At 16.6% G+C, this 23,526-nt stretch overlaps 1 protein-coding gene across 1 annotated transcript; it reads left to right on the top strand.

Annotated features, from left to right (window-relative positions):
- The first annotated feature begins 674 nt into the window (after positions 1–674).
- On the top strand, positions 675–23,176 carry LOC135122248 (kinetochore protein NDC80 homolog). The gene is made up of 18 exons (XM_064046451.1): positions 675–780; positions 902–999; positions 1,063–1,178; positions 2,395–2,498; positions 4,244–4,296; positions 6,315–6,414; positions 6,521–6,634; positions 6,756–6,819; positions 6,877–6,971; positions 7,789–7,933; positions 10,017–10,126; positions 11,450–11,521; positions 12,427–12,519; positions 17,784–17,876; positions 18,856–18,945; positions 20,139–20,231; positions 20,899–21,011; positions 23,038–23,176. The coding sequence occupies exons 1-18, from the start codon at positions 688–690 to the stop codon at positions 23,174–23,176; spliced, it is 1,785 nt and encodes a 594-aa protein (XP_063902521.1). The 5' UTR covers positions 675–687.
- The last annotated feature ends 350 nt before the right edge of the window (positions 23,177–23,526 follow it).

Here is a 23,526-nt window from a genome sequence, read left to right as displayed (position 1 = left end):
CAATAAGTTAAACTGTGCACTTACTAAATTATTTGGCTTGTTTTTAAAAAAATATAACTATTAAGTGGGTAATTTATTTTATGCTTGGCTTCTATTGAGTAAAATTGCTGGCCTTACTTTATTTTCAGCGCGGTAATATAAAAAGCAAAGCAGTAAAAAATATTAAAGAACCCCACAGTCCTCATGTTTAGTTTCCCCGCCTTGAAGAATTAAAAATTTTAACGATAACCTTAACTTTTTTATTTAACTTTTTAGCGCTGCGAGTATGAACGGTTGTACTTAAAAAGGTATGCAGAGTGGCCGTGCTATTATGACTTCTGTTTCAGAGCTATTTTATTAGTAAAAAGTCGATCTGTTTAAGTGTAACTTTGTTGTTGAAAGCGACGTGTTGTATATATAATCTAGTAAACAACATTATTCAGTTCAGTCACAATTTGAACGAAAAGGAAACCGCTCGAGTGCACCATCACTGATACACAATGCCCACTCGTTAATTAGCCTAATTAGCTTGCAGCTATGGATTTAGCACGCTATCGTTTTTTCATCACTCACTACTAAACCAGTCCTTTCATTTGCATTCGTAGAAACCCTTTTATTGGCCAACTTCTTTTAGATAGAAAGCAGTTTTAGTTTATTAGCTTTTGTGCGTAGAGTTCGTCGTTTTCGTTCGAAAGTTTACTTATAAAAATGTCTAGAAACTCAATGAGCATACCACGATTTTCTTTGGGTGGGCAACAGAATATATCAATTTTACAGCCAAAAACGCTCTTCCACAGAAAGGTGAAATATTAACTATATTATTTAGCAGTCCTCAACTCTTTAAACACTACGTTGTGAATAATTTTCTTATTAAAACTCTATAATTATTATAAATAAGGTAATGATAATTTTATGGAAACAGAGTATTGCAGGTCTTTCTCAGAATTTTGGAACAGAGAATTTACCTCCTTCAAGGGCTTCGTTTGGTAGGAACTCCTTTGGACGATCCTCACTTTCACGGTAAAGAATTAAAGCTGTTAACTTTTTTTTTTAATTTCCATGAATTTCTTTATTATATTATAGACGTTCTAGTTACTTAATGGAAGGAAAAGGTGTTCTAAAAGATCCTAGAAGTTTGAATGATAAGGAATACAGAAGAGAAAGTATAGCTATTTTAGTGCGTTATCTTACAGAAAACGGTAAAAAGTTTAGTATTATGTCTACAGCTTTATTTCGTATTACGTAATTTTTTTTTTTAATAATCATAAATTAAGTTTTTATATTTTCTCTCTCTGTATTGTAAAGTTAATTATTTGAAACTTAATATTATTGTTGATATAAGATCATAAACAATATGAATTTAAATTTTATGGCTTTTTATTATTAATTTTTATATAACCTTAAAAAGAAATATCTTTTAGAATTTTTTATTATATAAGATTTATTTATTCCATTTGCAATTATTTTTGTGAAGGATTATAAACATTGATAAATAATCTTTATACGTTTGATTATGGATATAGCTCTAAAGAAAAGTTCCTTAAGAATTTCATTATATATTTTTTTACTAACTTTTGTTATTTTTTAATATAAACGATGAGATTGTAAGCAATCTAAAATTAATTATTACATTACTTATTATTTATTATCTTAAAAAAGTTTATAAGGAATATTAAAATTTAATTAACTTTTTTAATTTTTATATTTTCGTTGATTATTTTAACATTCTTAAATTATTTTTTACATTCTATTATTAATAACATTTAAAATTAAAAAATTTTAAGAATTTTACTCTCTAGGTCAAACTACTTCTTATTCTTAACTTTTATCTACAATGTTTTTGTTAAAGATTATGGACATCCTGAAAAAATTTTTTACATTTTCTATTATCAATTATATGTTATCTTGAAAAAAGTTATTGAGAACTTAATTTTATTAACATTCTTATTTTCTATATTTGTTAAATATAAACATGAAATTTTTTTTACTTCTATTATTAATTTTGAATTTAATTGTTATACTTTTGAACTTTTGATAATTAATAATATATATATAAATTTAAAATTTTTTATAAAGAATCATTATTTATTTTTAATGACTTCGTTAAAGATTAAAACATGGTGAAATATATTTTATACTTTTTTAATTTTAATTTTTGTAATTTTTAACGGAAATTTTATTTTGTTTAAGAAAATTATAATTATTATACTTTCTTTTTAATAAAGTATTATTTATTAATATTTTCGTTGAAAATTATGAACATGAATTTAATTTTTCACAATTTATTAATTCTAATTTTAAATATTATACGTTTTATTTATAATAATATATAAATTTAAAAATTTTAATTTGGAATTTTATTATTTTACTCTTATTTTTTATCAACTTTTAAAACACTTCTTTACTTTATTGAAGGTTATGAACATCCCATAGGCATTAAGTCATTTGCGAATCCGGCAATGAAGGATTATTTAAGGATTTTTAAATTTCTTTATAATCAACTTGATCCACATAGGAAGGTTTTTTTAAAAAATAAATCCTTATTTTAAAAATAATTCTATTAAAAATTTATTATCATTTTACTTTTAAGAAAAGTTATTCCACTTAAAAATCTACATGAATTTATTAGCGATTCTTTTACGACAGCACATCTTATTATTATTAATATTATATATTTTATAATTTTTATTATAATTTCATATAAAGATTTTAGAATTATATAATTTACTAAATACTTAGTTTTTATTGATAATTTGGATTTTGTTAATAATTATTTTTTTATGTTTGAAAGTGTTTAACTATTTATTCTTAACTTTGAATTTACTTTTTAATTTTTTTAAATTTATTTAATGAGAATTATTATCAATAAAAAAATAAAAACTTTTAAATCCAAATTATTAGAAAGAACAAGGATATTACGAATAACAATAATAATATAAATATTAATTTTATATAAAAATTTTATAAAAAAAATTGTAAATAATTATTAATAATGAAGTATTTATAACTTTTCTTATATAATTAAAACAAGAATTTTATAAGAACAAATTTATTTACAATATAAAAAGTTTAACTTTTTTAATTTACACGATTATCATTTAAAAATTTATTTCAAATATTTTTTATCTGAACTTTTTTTATATAAAAGATATTCGTTAAAAAATATAAAATTTTTTTAAAATATAAAATTTTAAGTTTTCATACAAATCTTCAAGTAATGTTGAAATCTTGGCTTGTAAATCTTATTAAAAGATTAAAAACTATTTTTGTAAACTTGTATATATTTAAATTTATAATCATCAAAATGAAACAAAAATTTAAAATCTAAACTCAATATTTATAGAATTGTTAATTATTATTATAAATTTGTTTAAATTTAAATCTGATTATTAATATTTAAGTTTAATAAAATAAGTTATTAATCGTTTTAGTTTTCTTTATTAAATTTGACAATTTTTATTATTTAATTTTAAAAAAAGGTAACGGTGATTAATAATTTAATAAAGTTTTATAGTTTGGAGTTTATAAAATTTCAAAACTTTGCTTGCATTTTAAGTTTTAAACCTTTTAATTCAATTTAGTTTACTTTTAAGAACTTTGATAACGTTTTTAATCAAATATTAAAATATAGTTGTAGAATTAATTAATTTAAAAATTTAAATTATTTTAAAATTTTTAATATTTTTATTAGAATCTTTAAAACTCCGTTTGCATGTAATCAATTTTTAATTTAATTTAGTTTACTTTAAAGAACTTTGACTACTTTTTTATTTTAAATATTAAATAAATATTTGAAATAATAAATCATAAATTTTCTTAAATTTTAAAATTTACAAAAGTTTTTATTAAATTTTATAACTTTGCTTGCTTGTAAAAATTATAATAATCTTTTAACTAATATGATTTTATTTTTTATTCTTTAAAGAATTCTGATAACCTTTTTTGCTTAATAACAATAACAAAGTTGAAAGTGACTGATAATTTATTAAATTTAATAAAAGTTAATAATAAATTTCTATTCAAAATTTTAAAAATTTGCTTGCAAGTAAAAATTAGAAATAAGTCTTTTAAATAACTTAAATTTAATTATAATTTATTACAAGACTTTGATACTTTTTTGTTTAATATCCATAAATAAGTTAATAGTGATTTATAATTTACTATTATTAATTAACTTGAGGTGTATAATATATTTATCTTTAAAATTTTAAAACGTTGCTTACATGTAAAATTAAATCTTTTAAATAACTTAAATTTAACTTAGTTTACTTCACCAAATTACGTCGAAGAACTTCCAGCGCTCATGAAAGAATTGGGGTACTACTCTGTGTGAATATAATTCTTTTTTATATTGAAAATTTTATTTTAAATTTTTATTATTATTATTACAGGGAAGTTGTATTATTTAAATTTTAGTATAATATAGAAGATCGAAATTTATTTTATTGAGTAAATTTTTTTATATACTTAGTATTAGGTTATTTATAACTTTTTATTTCTATGAAATTTAATTTATTTAATTAACTTTTAATTTCTATTTTTTTTTACAATTGTATATAAACTATAAAAGTTTTTAAGCCGATTTTAATAATAAAAACTATTTTCGCTTGTAAATTTGTAGTGATTCGCTTTTTTTAGTCGCGTATATATTGATTGTAGTTTGTGACTATCACGTGCGGAATTACAGCATTTAAGTACTTTTGATATTATAACTGCACCCTTTAGTAGGTTTTTACCGTTTAATATAATTTGGAGACATCTGGCTGTCACGTGGTATAACCCAAGTTTAGACAGTCCTTGACTTTGCATGTTCTTGAACACGTGTAGGCCTGACAAGGAGAAACAAACTTACGACTGACCAATAGTTTATTATAACTATATATAGATTTAGGTATTATATATTAAAATATGGAGCTTAAGAGAATCAAATTTTTTATATAAAAACTATAAAAAATTTAAAACAATTAGTGCAGGCTGTTAAAAAAATTTCACAATTTTTTTAATATATTTATTATTTTATAAATAATTGTACATATAAGTAAACATTTTTTACTATAAAAAATTTTTTATAATTTAATGTTATTACTATATTTTTTATAATAAAAGTATTTTTTTTATGAATTTATTATTTTTTTTATTTCTAGAATTCATTTTTTTATAAAATTTATACCTTTTTTTTAATTAGTTAATATTTAAATATTTTCTATTATTAAAAATATTTTTATATGACTTTATCACTATTATAAAATTTTAAGGAAAGTTTTAATTAAATTTATAATAATAATAAAACTTTATTTCAGGATTTTTATGAAAGTTTGTTTTTTATTTATTATAAAAGTTTTTTATTTCTATTATTTTTTTGTTTTATTAAATTTATATAAACTGATTACTATTTTTAAAATTTCAAGATAATAATTATATCAAATTATTCTTGTATATATTTTTTTATAATAAAAAATATATTTTTCATATAAATACATAACTAATATCTACAATTTAAGGAATAATTTTCTAGAAATAAAACTTTATTTTTTATAAAAAACATAATTATTACTATTTATAAAATTTCAAGATAATAATATATATAACACATTCTTATGTTTATCTAATAAATTTATTATTAATATATACTTTTTTCGAATTATAAAAAATATATTACTAATATATATATTTTAAGGGATAACTTTACATGAATATATTATATATTATGAAAAATATAAATTTTTTTCGGAGATAATAATTATATATATACAATTTTTTTATTCTCTATCTTTTTTTAAATAAATTTATTACTGTTATATATATTTTTTATATGAATTATTACTAAGATCTACATTTTATGGTATTAACTCGACATAATATTTATTTAATATAAAAAATATAAATTTACTACTATTTTAAAAAAGTTCAAGGTAATAAATATATATATACTACTTTTTTATATAAATTTATATTTTTGCATTAATTATAAAGTAATAATAATACATAAATGGTTGGCTTTAGTATTACTTTAACTTTTTTAAAATACTTCATAACTCTTTCATATGATAATCCTTTTATACAATACCTTTAGAAACGTAATACTTTTATTATTACTTTATATATCTTTTTATTTTTATAATAAAGCTTTTATAGTTTTTTAATAATAATACTATTTATAATAGTTTAACGTTCATAACATATTATTTATGTATACTTTTAAGTTTTTTTTTATAATTATTGTATATTTCTATTTTTCTTTTTACTTATCCTCATTATTATTGTTATTAACAATAAATTTTTAATATAATAGAAATATTATTAATAATACTAATAATTTTTTTATCGGCCAATAGCTATCCATTCAACATCAATAAAAGCACCTTTTTGGCCTGGACGCCACGCGCGTGGACTTGTCTATTGGGCTGTTTGCTATGGCTTGGGGAGTTGTGCTCAGTACTATTATTATTATTATTATTATTATTATTATTATTATTATTATTATTATTATTATTATTATTATTATTATTAACATTATTATTTTTATTAAACTGCTTTGCAGTATTTCAAAAAAGTTGGGCCCATGTGTTTTTTTCCTTTGCATGATGATAACTTTGAAGATGAGGTTCAGTCCCAGCGAGAAACTGAGAGGATTTTTTTTGAATACATCTCCAAAGTTATTATTATTACTATTATTAAACTTTTTCTATTAAAACTTTTATCAATAAATATAAAACTTAATTATATATTTTTTTATTAAAACACTTCCATTATTATTATTTTTAAATTTTTTTTAGGCTTATATTTCTTATTTGGAAGGTGATGACGATTATGAAGGCGGTGCTGAGCTCTCTGTTTTCGGTAGTTTATCTCCATTATTATTGGTTGATTATGAATATTCATTATAATTTTTGTCAGCCGAAAAAAATAATCTACTGCAACAGCAGTTGGTTGATATTAATGTCGCTATTGAACGGGAGACGCAAAAGTTGAAGCAGCTCGAAGAAGAACCCGTGCGTTTTGTACATATTGAAACTTAAATGAGCCAATATTAATAAATAATAAAATAACTTTTGTTAATTGAAGCAAGAAAAATGAATATTTGAATAAATAATGAAATAAATATTTATTAGGTGAAATAAAAATAACAAATATATAAATTATAGTGAAAAATTAATTAATGAGTTAATATGAATAAATAATGAATAAATATTTTTAATTATAGAAACAAATAAAAATAAATAATAAGTAAATATAAATCGTAAAATAAATATTTAAGTTAATTTATATAAACTTAAAAATAATAAATTTAAAAATTCTAATTATATAACTAATAATGCTCAAAAATAAATAATAAGTAAATATAAATATAATAAATATTTTAATATTAATAATAATAAAATAATAAATAATAAGTAACTATAAAGAAAAAACAAATATTTATTTAGTAAAATAATTATAATAGGTATTTAATAATAATAAATTATAAATATGGGAAATAAATAAATGATAAGTATTTATTATAATAAAAATAAATATATTTAATTATAATAATAAATTTAAAAGAAATTGTGATACAAATATATAAAGAAACAAATAAGAATAACCGATAATTTTTGAATAATAATTATAATCAAAATAAATACTTTTAAAATTACTGAACTTTATTGGCTCAAGTATTGCCGAAGAAGCGTTAAAAAATATTTTGTAAACTAATTTCTATTAGTTTATTTTTGGTAAATTCTAAATTCTTTTCTAGTGATTCGTACTGTTTTTAATTTTGTCGTTTTTTTAGAGAATTATATTATTATTATTTTACTACTTTTAAAGTCTCGCCTTAAAATATTACAATCCGCCCGCGAAAATGCCTTAAGCGAAAAAAGAAAGCTAGTAAGCCTCATTAATGAATACAAGCAGCACGTGGCCCAATGCACCAATAAGGAAGCGGAAGTTTATAAGGAGTTGGAAGAAAAAAGTTTTTTTTTACTTTTAACAAAATTTTTATATTGGAATTTGTATTCTTTTTTTTTAAAAAAGTTGTTGACTTCTATTTTTATAAAAAAATATAATTTTCTTTTGCTTTATATTTTTTATATAAACTTAAACTTTTTTTAAAAATATTTTTTTATTATATAACTTTAAAAAAAATTTATATTATGTATATATATAATATTTTATTATCATTATATAATTTATTAATGATAATTTATTTATATAACGTTCATAAATGTTTACAAGTTAAAAGTTTATATATTTTATTATTTATAGAATTTATTTTTTGCGAAAAAGTTTTTTTTAATTTTTTTTTAATATTACTTTTTTATAAGTTTACATTATCAAAAGTTTTTTATTAAATCCTTTTTACTTTAATACTTTTTGAAAACTTTGAGGTTTATATTTTTCATATAAAATATTTTTAATATTTATAAGTGGATTTTACTATAAAATATAATAAATAAAAAAAGGATTATATTTTTTTTAATTTTTTGTGCTTTTAAATTATTTTAACGTTTTTTATTGGATGACTTGAGCTTCAATTTTTTAGTGAATTTTGAAATAAATTATGACATTTTTAAATTGGATTTATAAAATGTATTAATATTATATTTACTTTAAGAAAACTTTATTATTATATATTTATTATAATAATATTACTTATACTTTTTATAAGAAAGTATAATTAATAATTAATAAATAAAAAATTATTTTTTTAACATTTTCTAATTTATAAAAAAATATAGAATACATTTTAAAATATTTTTTAATAAGTTTATCATAGAACAAATAAAATAAGTATAATTTAAAGAAAAGTTTTTATATATATTGGATATTTATTAGATATTTATATAAATTTTATATTTTAAATTTTTTTTTTGAAATGTTTATATAATAAAAAAAAAATAAAAGAATTAAAATTATTTTTTTTTTAGTATAAAATTTATTATTTAATAATATAAAATATAATAAAGAAAAAAATTAATAATAGAAGTAAACTTTTTTTTAATTATTAAAGTTTTTACTGGCAGTAATTTTTCATAAAGTAAAAAAATTTATAAAAGTTTTGTATATTATAATAAAATTTATGTTACAAATATATTTACTAGAGAAAATAGTTTATATTATAAATATTATACTATTATTACTTATTTAAATAAAATAATAGGTTTCATCGATATGAAAAGATTTATATAATTACATACTTAAAGAAAACTTATTATTTGAAAAGTAAATATTTTATGGTTTGATAGTAAAAAAGATAATTTTATAAAAGAAATTTATTTTAAGAAAATAGTTTCTAGTAAATATATATTTTTTAAGTTGTTATACATCATTTTTTAGTAGTAAATGTTTATTTTTATATAAAAAAACTTAATTAAAAAAAAATTTACTGGAAAGTTTTCATTTTTAATAATTTAATGTAATAAAAAAAAAGTATTTTTTTTTTGTAGGAAAGTAAAATTTTTTACTAATTATATTTTTTAATACCAAAAAATATTATTATATAAAAACTTTTTTCCGTTAAAATTTTACTGACCATCTTTTATTTTATTTTTCGGTATAACTTTTGAAAAAAACCCTTTTTTTACTAATTCTTTATTATTATTATCGAAGTAAAAATTTATTTTTAAATTATCTTATTTACTATTTATTTATTAATAGTTTTTGAAAGTTTCGTATGTATTATTTTTTATTATTTAAAAAAATTTTTTTTATTGGATTTCTTTTATAGTAAAAATTTATTTCTGTGTAGGAAAACTTATTAAGTAAAAGTTTACTGGAAAAAAGTATTTTTTAAATTATATTATTTACTATTAATATATTAATATTTTTATAAAAATTTATTGTGTATTTCTATTATTAAAAAACTTTTTGATTGGTTTTTTAAAAATTATTTTTTTGTATACAAAACTGGTTATTAAGAAAAAGATTTACTTGCCGGTAATTTTTTTATAACTTCTATAGAAAAAAATTATTTTATTTAATAAAGCGAAAATATATTAATTCACTATATTTTTTACTATAAACATATCAATATTTGTAAATTTATTATTAAAAAGGTTCTGAATTGGAGCGCCTTCTAACAGAAAAAAGAAATTTAGAAAATATTTTGGAGACGCAAGAATTGTCTCAAATGGATGTGGAAAAAATTAATAACGAAAGATATCAGGTAACTTTGTTGGGGTGCGCAAGAATTATTGTGGTGTCATATTTTTGAGTTTATGTGGTATTATAAAAATTTGTTGGGGTTTGCAGGAGTTATTGTGTTGTCTAAACTTTTTTTGGTTTTCCTTTCAATTTTGTTATGCCATATAATTTGTTGGGACGCGTTAGAAAAGAAATTAATAAAAATTGTGAATTTCATTATTTTACTATTCTTTATTAGTTTTTGTAGCGCTCGCAAGTTAATGAAATTTTTTAAAAATCTGGAAAGTTTAGTTTTATGATTTTTTATGTTTCATTTAATTTTATTAATTAACATTCCATAACTTGTTTGGGCTCGCAGAAATATTGATGAATTTTTATAAATTTTTTGAAATAAATGTAGTTTCATTTATTTTTGGGTTTTTTTTTTAATTTTATGAAGTCAGAAATTTATTGGTGCTCGCAAGAGTAATATTGTTTATACATAATTTGTTTAGATTCGCTGAATTAATGTTTTTATTAAAAATCTTTGAAGTGTGGTTTCCTAGATTGCTTGGTTTTATTATCGTTGGGGCTAGCAATAGTATTAATAATTTTTTAGGTATTTATAAAATGTGGGATTTCATATATCTTTTGGTTTTTTTTTAATTTATATTACTTAATTTGTTGGGGCTCGCAGAAAAATAATGATTTTTTTATTAGAAAATCATAAAAATGTATTTTATATAAATATATTGCTATTATATAATTTCATCGTGTCATTAAATTTGTTGGGGCTCCCAAAAAAATTAATATTTCTATTAAGAATTGAAATTGAGAGAATTTTAATATATTTTTCTTGGTTTTCTAATAATTTTATAATTGGTTGGGGAGAGCAAGGAATGTTATGATTATGCGTAGAAATCAGTAAATTTGATAAAATTTTCAAGTTTTTTGGTAATTATTGGGAGGCAGTTATTTCTTTCGAGGTATTCATATTTTTAATATTTTATTTTCTTTTTACTAAAATTGATGGCGAGAGAGGTTGTTGGGGAGTTCGTTAAAAAAAATTAATGAATTATTGAAACTATTAAATATTGCGAAATTTTTTCATTGTATTTATAGCCAATATACTTTTATTTTGCCTTTTACGTGACCATTATAGGCAAATTATTATGAATATGAAATTAATTATATGAACTTTTCTTTGATGTTCAAAAATACTTTGCAATTTTTTTATGTATAGATATTGTCGTTATAATTCAACTACAATATTTTTATTATTTACAATCATTTTTATTAGCGTATAAGTTTTGTTGTTTAATTAATATTGTGTAATTTTTTTTTTAATGAATCAATATTTTTTAAGTTGGAATTGGACTTAAAGGAGCTTGAAAGTCATAAAAATGAAGCAAAAAAGCTCAACTGGGAAAGGGAGAAGGCAATTTTGTTTTTAATAATATTAGTACTTGTTAACAGCAGTAATAATAGTGATAATAATGTTTTGTTAGAATATTCCTAACATTTTTTATTTATTTATTAGTATTACGATTATATAATTATATTTTTTTAAGTTTTTATAATAATATTAATAGTAATAATAATAGTAACAATAATGTTGTGTTACAAAAATAATAATATTTTCAATTTTTTATTATTTTTATAATTTTAATATTATATTGTTATGAAAGCTTTTATAATAATGATAATAATTATGGCAATGTTTTGTTATAAAATTCATAACATTTTTTATTTTTATGATTATACTATTACATTATGAATGATTTATAATATTAATAATTTATAAAAGGAGTAATAAGATAGGCAATAGTTGTTATAATAATATTCATAACGTCTTTTATTTTTTATTTTTTATTTTTTCATAATATAGTAATAATGTAGAGACAATGATTTGTTATAAATTCATAACATTTTTTATTTTTTATTATTACTATAATAATGTCATATTTTTATGAAAGTTTTTGATAATTGTGATAATTTCTGTAATAGTAATAATAATAGTGACAATTTTTTGTTATAATATTTAAATAATAAAAGTTTCATTAGTTCGGTTACTTCATATTATAATTTCTATGAAAAATATATAATATTGTTACATTTATTAGTTACTTTCATGATAATAAACTTTAAAAAATATAATATTTATTATATTTTTTTACTGTTTTTTTTAAAACAGTAACTTCTATTAACAATATTAAATTTATTTATTTATTATTACTGCTATAATTATTATTTTATAATACTTTGCTTTTATTATATTTACATGTAAGCTTTTAATTATTATTATATTAATTATAATTATTCATATTATTATATAATTTTTAGGAGTACAAACAATTTTTTTCTTCATTAATGAATGATTTTCATGTGTACCATCAAAAGGCAATGCGTCTTCACCTCCTCCCCTCCACCGCAAAAGTTCGTCCTTATTATAATTATTATTATATATATAAACTCTCTTTTTCTAATCTTTTTTATCATTTTCTACCAACAAAAATATTTTTGTTTTTTTATAAATATTATTATCTGAAATTTATTATTATTATTATTTATTTTTTTGTTTTATTATTATTAATATAAATAGATTATTATTATTATTATTATAAATATCTTTACTTTCTTCTTTTTCATGCTTTTTGATTATTATTATAAACTTATTATAATTTTTTATTACTTAATATACAAATTTATTTCTTTATTATTTGTTTATGTTTATATTATTATTATAATCTATTAAATATATTTTTCTATTCTAAGTTTTTTGTTTATTATTCCAAACTTTTTAATTCTTTTTTTAATAATTATCTTACATAATTTATTATTATTATAACCTTTTCTTTATTTTTTAATATTTATTGTTACAGATATTTTATTTATTTAATAATTAATTTCATAACCTATAAAATATACTTATAATTATTATATAATAAAGTTTTTATTTTATTTTTATGTGTATTTAATGTTTATAATTATAAATTCTTATAATTTAAAGTTTTATTGTTATTATTAAAAACTTTTTATTTTTTTTTATTATAAATATTTCTGCTTCTACCATTTTTGTTTATTATACTTATGATAACTTATTTTATTCCTTTTTCTGTTTTAATGAAAATGAATTTTGTATTAGATTACTTTTATTTTATTTTTGTCATTCTATTTTTTAATAAACTCATTTTATATAATGGTATCATTATAACATTTTTTATTTATTTCTATATTTTTCTAACAATTTTTTTTGTATTGCAATTAATAAAATAATTATTTTACAAATTTTTATTATAAACTTTTACTATTTATTACTATTATTTTATAGAAAACTTTTATTGAATTATTTATGTTTATTATTATTATAAGAAACTTTTTCTATTCCTTTTTTCTAATGAAAACGATTTTTTTTATTTATAGTTATTATATTTATAAGAAACTCATTTTATATAAAAAGAACTTTTTATTATTATTATAATGTTTGTTTATTATTCTTATAAACTTTTTTTTTTAATTAAATAATTTTCTATTTAGGGGTTAAGGTAAAAATTTTTTGTTAACTGTTTTTATTATGTATTAAATTATCTTAATTATTATTTTTTCTACTGATTGAATTTATTTTTTTACAATTTTTTATTTTAAGCTCTCACTATTTATTACTTTTATTTGTTAGTTATTATTATAATTTTTTATTATAAACTTTTTCTAACTTTTAATTATTATATATTATTTTAATTTTTTTTAACTATAATATAATTATTATTATATTTTGTTTTTTTTTTAAAATTTTTTATTTGTGTTATTATATATTATTATCATTATTATATTCTTTTTACTTTTATAGTTTTCTTTTTATTTATTATATTTTTATTTTTTTTAATATTTTTAAGAATTTTTTTCAAAATTTTGAATATTCTACTCTTTTTTATTTTATTTTATTTTGTAGTAGTATATAATAAACTTTTTAAACATTTTACTTTTATAATTTTTTGTATTTATTTAATATAAATATTATTTGTATATATTTGGAATTTTGTCCTTATTTTTAATAATTATTGCTCATTTTTTTTGTATATTCTCATTTTGTTTTAATTTTTTTACCGTAACATTATTTTATTTATATTTTTTTCTACGTCTATTATATTTTGATTTTAATTTATTAAATTGTATATTAGTTTTTTTTGAATTCTTAAACTTCTAGTATACTTTTTTTTTGTTATTTTTTATAATGTTTTATTATTATTATTTATATATTTTTTCTTCTTCATTTTACTTTTATTATTTATTATTTTTATTTACTATAATTCGCTTTGAAATATATTTTATATTATTATTTGATATTTTTTTTGTATTACGTCATTGTTTTTTATAAGAAATATAACAATTATATTGTTTTTACATATTTTTTCTTACTTTTCTTACTCTTTATATAATTATTATTATATCTTGGAATATTTTTTATATATTCTTCTCATTTGGTGATTATTCCTTTTACCAAAACGTGTTATTAATAGTTAATAAATTGAAAATGCCAGTTTAATAATTTATACCAATTAATTATAGCCAATTGCAAAGATTCAAAAATTAGTAATATTTAATTTAGTATATAATTGTTTCCAATGAAAGTAATGGTGTTAAATAATAATGTTTTAATATTTTTATGACAATATATTATACTTATATATATATTTTTCAATATTTTTGTATTCTTCTTAAACTTTAAAAAACCTTGTTACTATTTTTTATAATAAATATTATATATATTATTCAGATAATTTTAATATTCTTTTATTTATTTATTATGACCTTAAATTTATTATTATAATCCTTTTTTATATTAATTTTACTTTTTATTGTAATTATTTATAATATTATATTTTTGTATTTTTTTTAAATATTTGTTATTTATAATATATTACTGTATATATATATATTTTATTTATTATATTTTACAGTATTTTTTTTTATCTTTTTTGTATCTTTTTTTAACTTTTGCTCTATTTTTTTATGTATTTTTATTAATAAAATATAATATATTAATATTGGTTTTATATATTTTTACTTTTATTATTATTTATTTTATTTTTCATAATCTTTATGCTATATTATTATCCTTATTATCATTTTTTACTCTGTAATATTTTATTATTTTATATATTACATATTTTTGCTTTTATTAAAATTTTTTAGTGAATTTTTTATATTAATATTTTTTTTCTATCAGAACTTTTATTATTTATTTAATATAAACTTATTTCCTGTGATAATACTTAAAAAAATGTATCATATTATAATAAACTTTCCTATTTCAAATACTTTAATCTAGATATTATTAATAAAAAGTCATTAACCATTTTTATTATGTTAATATTTTTATGATAATTTTTATATATATTTATGTATACTTTTTCGAAATTTTTATATTATATTTTATATATTTCTTACATTTAATATTTTATAATTTATTTATAATATATATCAAAAATTATTATTTTTATTTCTATTTATTAACTTATTTATATTAAAAATTCGATTTTTTGTAATAATAACTTCTATAAATTTTTAAATTATTTTTTTTTAACTTCTTATTATAAGAATTCTATATTTTATAATAATAATGGTAAATAATAAATCATTTTCATAAAGAATATTAATTTTATATAATATATATGATAATTCTTTATATATTATAATTTTTTTTTAATTATTATTTTATTATAATGATTAAATATTAAAAAAAATTAAATATTTAAAATATTTTTTTTTAATTTTTTTTGTATAATATTTCCTTTTTAAAAATTCGTTTGTAGTAATAATAATTGTATTTTATAAACTTCTAACTTTATTATTTTTTATTAACGTTTTCATTAATATTTTGTATAATTTTTTTTTTAAAATACAATTATTATATCAATTTATATAAAAAAATATTTTTTTTTAATTAATAAATTTATTAATACTATTTTATTTTTGTATAATATTATTTCTTTTTAGAAATTCTATTTTTTGTAAGAATAATTGTATATAACAAGATTTTTTTAGATTTTATTATTATTATTTTATACTAATTTGTATATTCTATTTTTTTAACTTATATAATAATAATTGTACATGGAAAATATTTTTAAGAATTATTAATAATCAATATTATTTAAAAAAATTTATATTATTTATAATAATAATTGTGTAATAAAACTTTTTTAAATTTATTATTAATACTTTTTGTTTATGTATAGTACAACATTTTTTTTCAACTCTAATTTTTATCCTAACAATTGTATATAAAATTTTTTTTTAAAATTATTATTTAATTTTTTATTTTAATGTATAAATTTTTTTTTAAAAAAAAATTCGTTTTTTTTAGTAATAATTGTATATATAAAACTTTTTATAAATTATTTTTTTCAACTTATTATTATATATATATATTTTTTTTTAAAAAAATTCAATTTTTTAAATGATAATTATATAAATAATAAATTATTTTTTAAACATTATTAATCAACTTTTTATTTTTATATAATTATATATTTTTTCAAATTCAATTTTTATAATAATAATTGTATATATAAGAAAACATTTGCAAATTATATTTTTTTTCCAAAATTCAATTTTTTGTAATAATAGTTAAATATATAGGAAACCTTTTCCTAAGAGTTAATAATATATAATTTTTATATTAACTTTTTATTTTTATATTATTATATTATATTTATATATAGATATATATTCAATTTTTATAATAATAACTGTATATATAAGAAAACGTTTTATTAGAAACTAATATATTTGTATTCATCAACTTTTACATTATATTATCTATATTTTTAAAAAGTTCGACTTTTTTGCAATAATAATTATATATAATAAAATTTTATGTAAATTATTATTAACTTTTTTTCATAATATTATATTCTATAATTTTTTTTTAAAAAAAATTTAACTATTAACTTTTCTTTTTTATATACTTTATATATATATTTTAAGTTGGGTTTTAGGGTATATAACTATAAATAATAAACTTTTATAAAAGATATTATTTTTATAAACTTTTTACTTAATTATATTACATAATTTTTTAATAAAATTTTATTATGCAATAATAATTATATGTAATGAATCCTTTTTTTTTTAAAGAGTACTTTTATATATTTCTTCTTTTATTATATGATCCTTAGAAGTTTGGTTTTCCGTAATAATAATAATTATATATAATAAAACTTTTAAAAAGTATTTTTATAAATTTCTTATTATATTTTATAAAATAACTTTTGAAAATTTGTTATTTGTAATAATTATATATAATAAAACTTTTAGATTTTTTCTTATATATATGATTTAAAATTACAACTTTTATGCAATAATTGTTATATTTGATAATTAACTTTTATTTGTTTCCAGCTTTTTTCTGATAAATCTTTTACATTTTTATTATACATTTTTGGAAAAAAATTTATTGGGATATATATATATATATTGTTATTTATCAATTTGTAAAATAATACAAAAAGTTTTGCAAAAAAAATTTTTTTATAATATTTTTATAAATTTTGTCAAAACTCGCTGTGAATATTTTTATAGAAATTTATGTTATTTTTTATTTTTAATATTGAAAAATATCATTTACTTATATTATTATTTTTTTTTTTAGATTTATTAGTTTTTTTGAATACAAAGTATAACATTATCTTCACCAGCTTGCCGGCGGCGTCGATTATCAATTACTTATAAATGAGGAGCATTCAAACCCGCACGAAATGCTATTCGTTAAGCTAAAAGGAGGTATCAAAGTGAGTTTATTATTTTTACTATTTTCATTTAAAAACTTTTAATATGCACGTGTTTATTTTTGGTGTATAAATATATAAAAAGTTTATAAAGTTGTGATCATTTTATTATTTTTATATAAATATATAGAAAATAAAAAAAGGATGTTACTTTTTAGAGATATCCTGACTGGATGATTTATTTTCACTATTATCATTGTAAAACTTTTATAATAAACACGTGTATATATATGATATATACATTCACCAAGTTCCGTAAAGTTAAATATTTTATTAAAAAAATTATCTTTAACATAAAAATTAAAGATAAAAAGTTTACATTAATTTTTTTAAGATGTGACTTCTTTATTTCTTCACAATTATAATTGTCTAACTTTTGTACTATATGTGTGTATTTTTTATATGGAAATATATAAAGAAGTTCTATAAAGTCTTGAAAGTTTTATAAATAAAAACTAAAATTACTTTTTTTTTTAACTTTTCTTATTGCTGTTTTCACTATTTTAATTGTTTGATTTAAAAAAAAAAACACGTGTATATATTTTATGTAAATATACCAAAAGTTTTATAAAGTTATGAAAATTTATAAAAGAAAGCATTTTTTATGGAAGTAAAATATATCAATTAGGTTACTTTTTTATGACTTTATTATTATCGTATTTAGTATTTTTATTATTTTTATTGTGTAACTCTTAAAAGCTACACGTGTATATTATAAAAAAATATATATATAAAGTACTATAAGTTATAACAATTTTTAATTGAATTAATTATTTTTTTGACATATAATTACTCTACTTTTGCTACTAAAAATAATGAAAACGTGACTTCATTATTATTATTATCCCTATTAAATTGTATAACTCTCTAAAATATACACTTGTTAATTTCTGTATATAAATATATAAAAGTACTATAAAAATTCTAAAAAGTTTTATTTTTCGAGCGAACAAAACAATTTCTTATTTACATTTTTATGTAGCCCAATTTGGCGCAATTAAAAGAGGCGCTCCTTAAAAATATTGTTGATCTTCAAGAAGAGTCGGCTCTTTTAGAGGACCATTTAGAGCAGGTTATTTGCCTTGTCATCGAATACTGTTGGATAGAATATTATTCTATATATTTATATTTTCATTAAAATTCATAACTAAAAAAATAATTTTAAGGAATTTTTTAAAAACTGAAAATTAGTGAAATAATAATGTATAGTTTTCTTTATAAATTTTATAGAAAAAATTTGTTTGAAAAGTTTATAAATATAAAAAATAAAGAAAATGTTATAGAAATTAAAAAGAAATTTTAAATTCTTAAAATTTTTATTTCATAACAACTCATTAGAAATTATTAACAAAAACTTTGATTTCCAAAAAAACATAATTTAATATAATTTATATGATAAAGTAAATAATTATCAAAAATAATTAAAAAAAGTAAATATAAATATTAATAAATACTAAAAAAAATTATTATAAATTTTTTATATTACTATAATATAATTAAATATTAAAAAAAAATAAATATATAAAAAAACATTAATATTTTTATAATTATAAAATTTTTAGAAATAGAACTAATATATAATAATAACTCATAAAAAGAGTTATTGTTACTACTATTTTTGTTCAATATTTTTAAATAATGTAGAGAATTAATATAAAATATAAATTTAGTAAATATTTTATATTTGCTATCAATTGTAAGAAATTGTAAATAGTGATCAGTATTATTATAAATATATAAGAACGTTTAATAAAGTTTTATATAATAAAGGAATGTTATAAAAAGTTCATAAAAAATAAAATAAAAGTAAAAGCATTAACTAAAAATAAAAAAAAAAGAATTTTTAGATGAAATGTTTTAATAATAACTTATGGGACTACTTGACCATAACGAATACTTTTTGTTGGGAACTTATTTAGGACCATAATTGGTCCCGTTTAAGACATTTCGTGGTAATTTGTAAGTTTAATTGCACTTATTTTTTTAAGAAAAAATTAGCTCTTATTGGTTGGCTTATTATAAATTTAATTATAAATTAATGGATCATCTAATATAATTGGTTATTACTTTTTTATACTATTTCATTAAATATTTTAAGGTTACAATATTTGGAGGGCGTTACACTTAATAAAATTATCACTAACATATTATATTTATACTATTGGTCCATTTCGTACAAAATCGTTATTTTCTTTATGCCTAATAATTACTTTTAACTTTTTTGTAGACAATTACTATTTTGTCTGAACTTATTTTTTCCTGAAGGTGAAGGAATGTATTCAGGAAAAAGAAGAAGAGTTGGCCAGTTCACAAGAAAAACTGAATCGTTCTCGAGATATGCACAAATCAGAGAAAGAAGTTCAATATATCAACTATATTTTGTTTTATTAATTTCAAAAAGTTTAATTTTTTTTTTAAAATATTTTCTAATATAAATTGAATAAACGATAAATAGAATATAAAAATATATAATTTTTTTGTTTTTAATAATTAAAATATGTAGAATAAATGACTAATCAAATTACTATTAAAATTTAAAATATAATTTTAGGTGGATTAGCAACCAATAAAGTGCAGTCTATAAAAATTAATTTTATAAATTATGAATATACAATTATTTTAATTAGTAATTATAATTTAAAATTTCAAAAATTTTAATTTTTTCTGTATACCGGTACTTTTCATATTTCTTTATTTATTAATTTTTTTTTCAAAATTGAAAAATACAATCTATAATTGTAAAAACTGAATTTTTTTATAGTAATCTTAACAGAACTTTGCATATAAATTAATTAACTTTTTCAACAAAAAATATTTTATTATTTTAAGGCTTGAGAAATTGGTATAATAAAAGTACTTTGCATATCAATTTATTAAAATTATTAAATTTTAAAAAAAGTATAATAAATAATATATCATTGTAAAAATTTAATAACAGAAGTTTGCATAATTTTAAAAATTTTTAAACCGATCAAAGCTATAATAATAAATTTTTAAAAACTCTTATTTAAAAAATTTTTTACAGAACTTTGCTAAAATTGAAAAAGAAGCTTTTTTAATTCTTGAAGGGCTCGAGGAAGAATTACAACAACTCGAATCGATGCTTTCCGAAGGAAAACTGGAAAGACTAGAAAATGAGTTATTTTTTATTATATTTATGAATTATAATTTTTTTTTTTGGTTTAAAAAATTTATAATGAAATATGAAATTTTTTAAGTTTAAGGTAAATATTTATTATACTATTTAATATAAAAAAACTAAATTTAATTTCGAGTTAAAATAAATATATATAAGAAAATTTTATTTTGTTTTATTAAGTTTGTTATATAATAATTTTATTATTATCGCCTTTTAAAAATTTTTTAATAAAGTATTATTATAAAAATATTACTGAGAACATTAAAGTATTAAAAGCACGGATATTAAGTGTTTTTTATTTTATAAATAATTTTTTCTATAACTTCCTGGAAATTTTTTTTTATAAATATATAATAACATATAAGAAAAAAAAATATTAATTTTTACATATAAGTTGCGTTATTCTTCATTTTTTAATGTTATGTATACAAGGGCTCAACCCTCGAGGGCTAAATGTTATATATATTTGTCATGACGCGCGAACGACGTTCTTTTTTTTTCGTTTTTTTTGGCGGTGCATTCCAGTAGTCTTTAAAAATATTGGATATATTATTACTGTATTTTGAAGACTTTAATAACTCTTCATGATAATATCATAAAGTTTATAATACAACTTTATACTACATTATATAAGTTATAGTTACTATAGGGGTAAAGACTAGTAAAATCATCAATTATAAAAATTATTTTTAAGTGGTCTATAAAAGTATTACAAAAAAATATGAAAATATATTACTATATTATAAAAAAATTATTTTCAGTTGTTTAATAATAAAATAGAAAAGTATGAAATAATAAATAATAAAAAAATTATTAAGAAACATGAATAATTTTTTTAATATATGTAATATATTTATTATTATTATTTATTATAACAAAAAACTCTACATAACGAGTTTGTATAAAGTAAAAAAAATTATATAGAAATTTTAAAAAAATAAATTTAGTAATTAATATAAAATTTTATATTATATATAAAATTATACTTTATTAATTGTTATTTTTTATTTTATTGTATTAAAATATTTTCAAAATGAAAATAATTCGTCTATTAATATAAAATAAAAATTTTACAAAATACAAAATTTGAATATTGTGAAATGATTCTTAATTATGATACTTTTCTATTTGTTTATTTTATAATTTTTTATTAATTATTACTTCATTACTGTTAATAAATGGTATATATATTGCGTTAATAATTATAAATTTAAATAAAAACTTTAATTTCTAATTCCACTAGACTATATTTTTTTTAATATTAATTAAAAATTATTTATAAAAGTAAAAAAAATCTTTAAAGACGCTTTACAAAATATTTTTTCAAAATTTACTTTTTACTTTATAAAAAAATATTATTTTAACTCTTTTGTATAGTAAACTTTGATATATTAGTAACGTTTAGTATATAAAAAATTAGTTTTATTATTTTATATATAATATTTATATCATTTTTTTTATTAAACTTTAAACTTTATATTAAAAATAATATATTTAATAAATTTATTTTTGTATTGTTTTTTATAACATTCAATATAATATTTATATTAATATATAAAACAATATCATTTTACTTTAATTTATAAAAGAAACTAAGAAAATTTTATATACATACCTTTATTAATAACGTTTTATATTAATATTATTTATATTAAATAAACTATTATTATAAATTCTTCTACTTTACTCTAATATATCGAATAAATGTGTTTAATATATTTAGATTTATATAATTTTTTATATACAAACATAATATATGATTATAATTATTATTTATATTAATTAATAAAATATCGTTTATATTAACTCAATTTGATATTATTTATAATATCTTAAAGAAAAATTATCATTTTTACTTTTATATATAATAAAAATATGTAAAAACTTTCATTATTTTTTATGTATAACCAAAGTTTATATTTGGTTACTTTAATGTTTATCGTTATTCTGTTTATACACAATACAGTTTATTACTATTTAATATTTCTCATTGAAAAAATTATTAATATAATACTTCATAAAAAGAATTGAACAAAATGAACGCCAACACGAATTATGCGTTGAAGAATTTTGCACGCAGATCTATTCGGTCATTGATTTGGCGTCCAGCCATAAAGAATACATAAGTCACAAGTCTGCTCGTTTCATTATTATTATTATTTAATAATATTACTATATAAATTATAAATTATATTTTTCTTTAATGAATTATATTTTATAACATTTAAATAAAATGAAGATGAAACTAAATATGAATTTAATAATAAATAAAAATAAATTCGCAGATCCATATTTAAATAAGAATGAAGATAATATTGAAAATTTCATTAAAAAATATGAATATATGATTTCCTTTTGTGGCGCTTACTATTTATCATTGTCACAATTATAATAGTTTTAGTAAAAATTATTAAAATTAAGTAATATTAAGAATAAAATAATCATCATCTTAATAATAATATTAATGAAACCCAACAATATATATAAAAACACTTTTTAGCGCCTTTTTGTAAT

This window comes from Zophobas morio, unplaced genomic scaffold, assembly GCF_036711695.1.
Source record: "Zophobas morio isolate AGI-343-1 ecotype UQ-CSIRO unplaced genomic scaffold, CSIRO_AGI_Zmor_V1 ptg001037l, whole genome shotgun sequence".
NCBI classification, from domain to species: domain Eukaryota; kingdom Metazoa; phylum Arthropoda; class Insecta; order Coleoptera; family Tenebrionidae; genus Zophobas; species Zophobas morio.
Note: the sequence above shows the minus strand (reverse complement) of the source record. Positions and strands in the feature narration are given on the sequence as shown.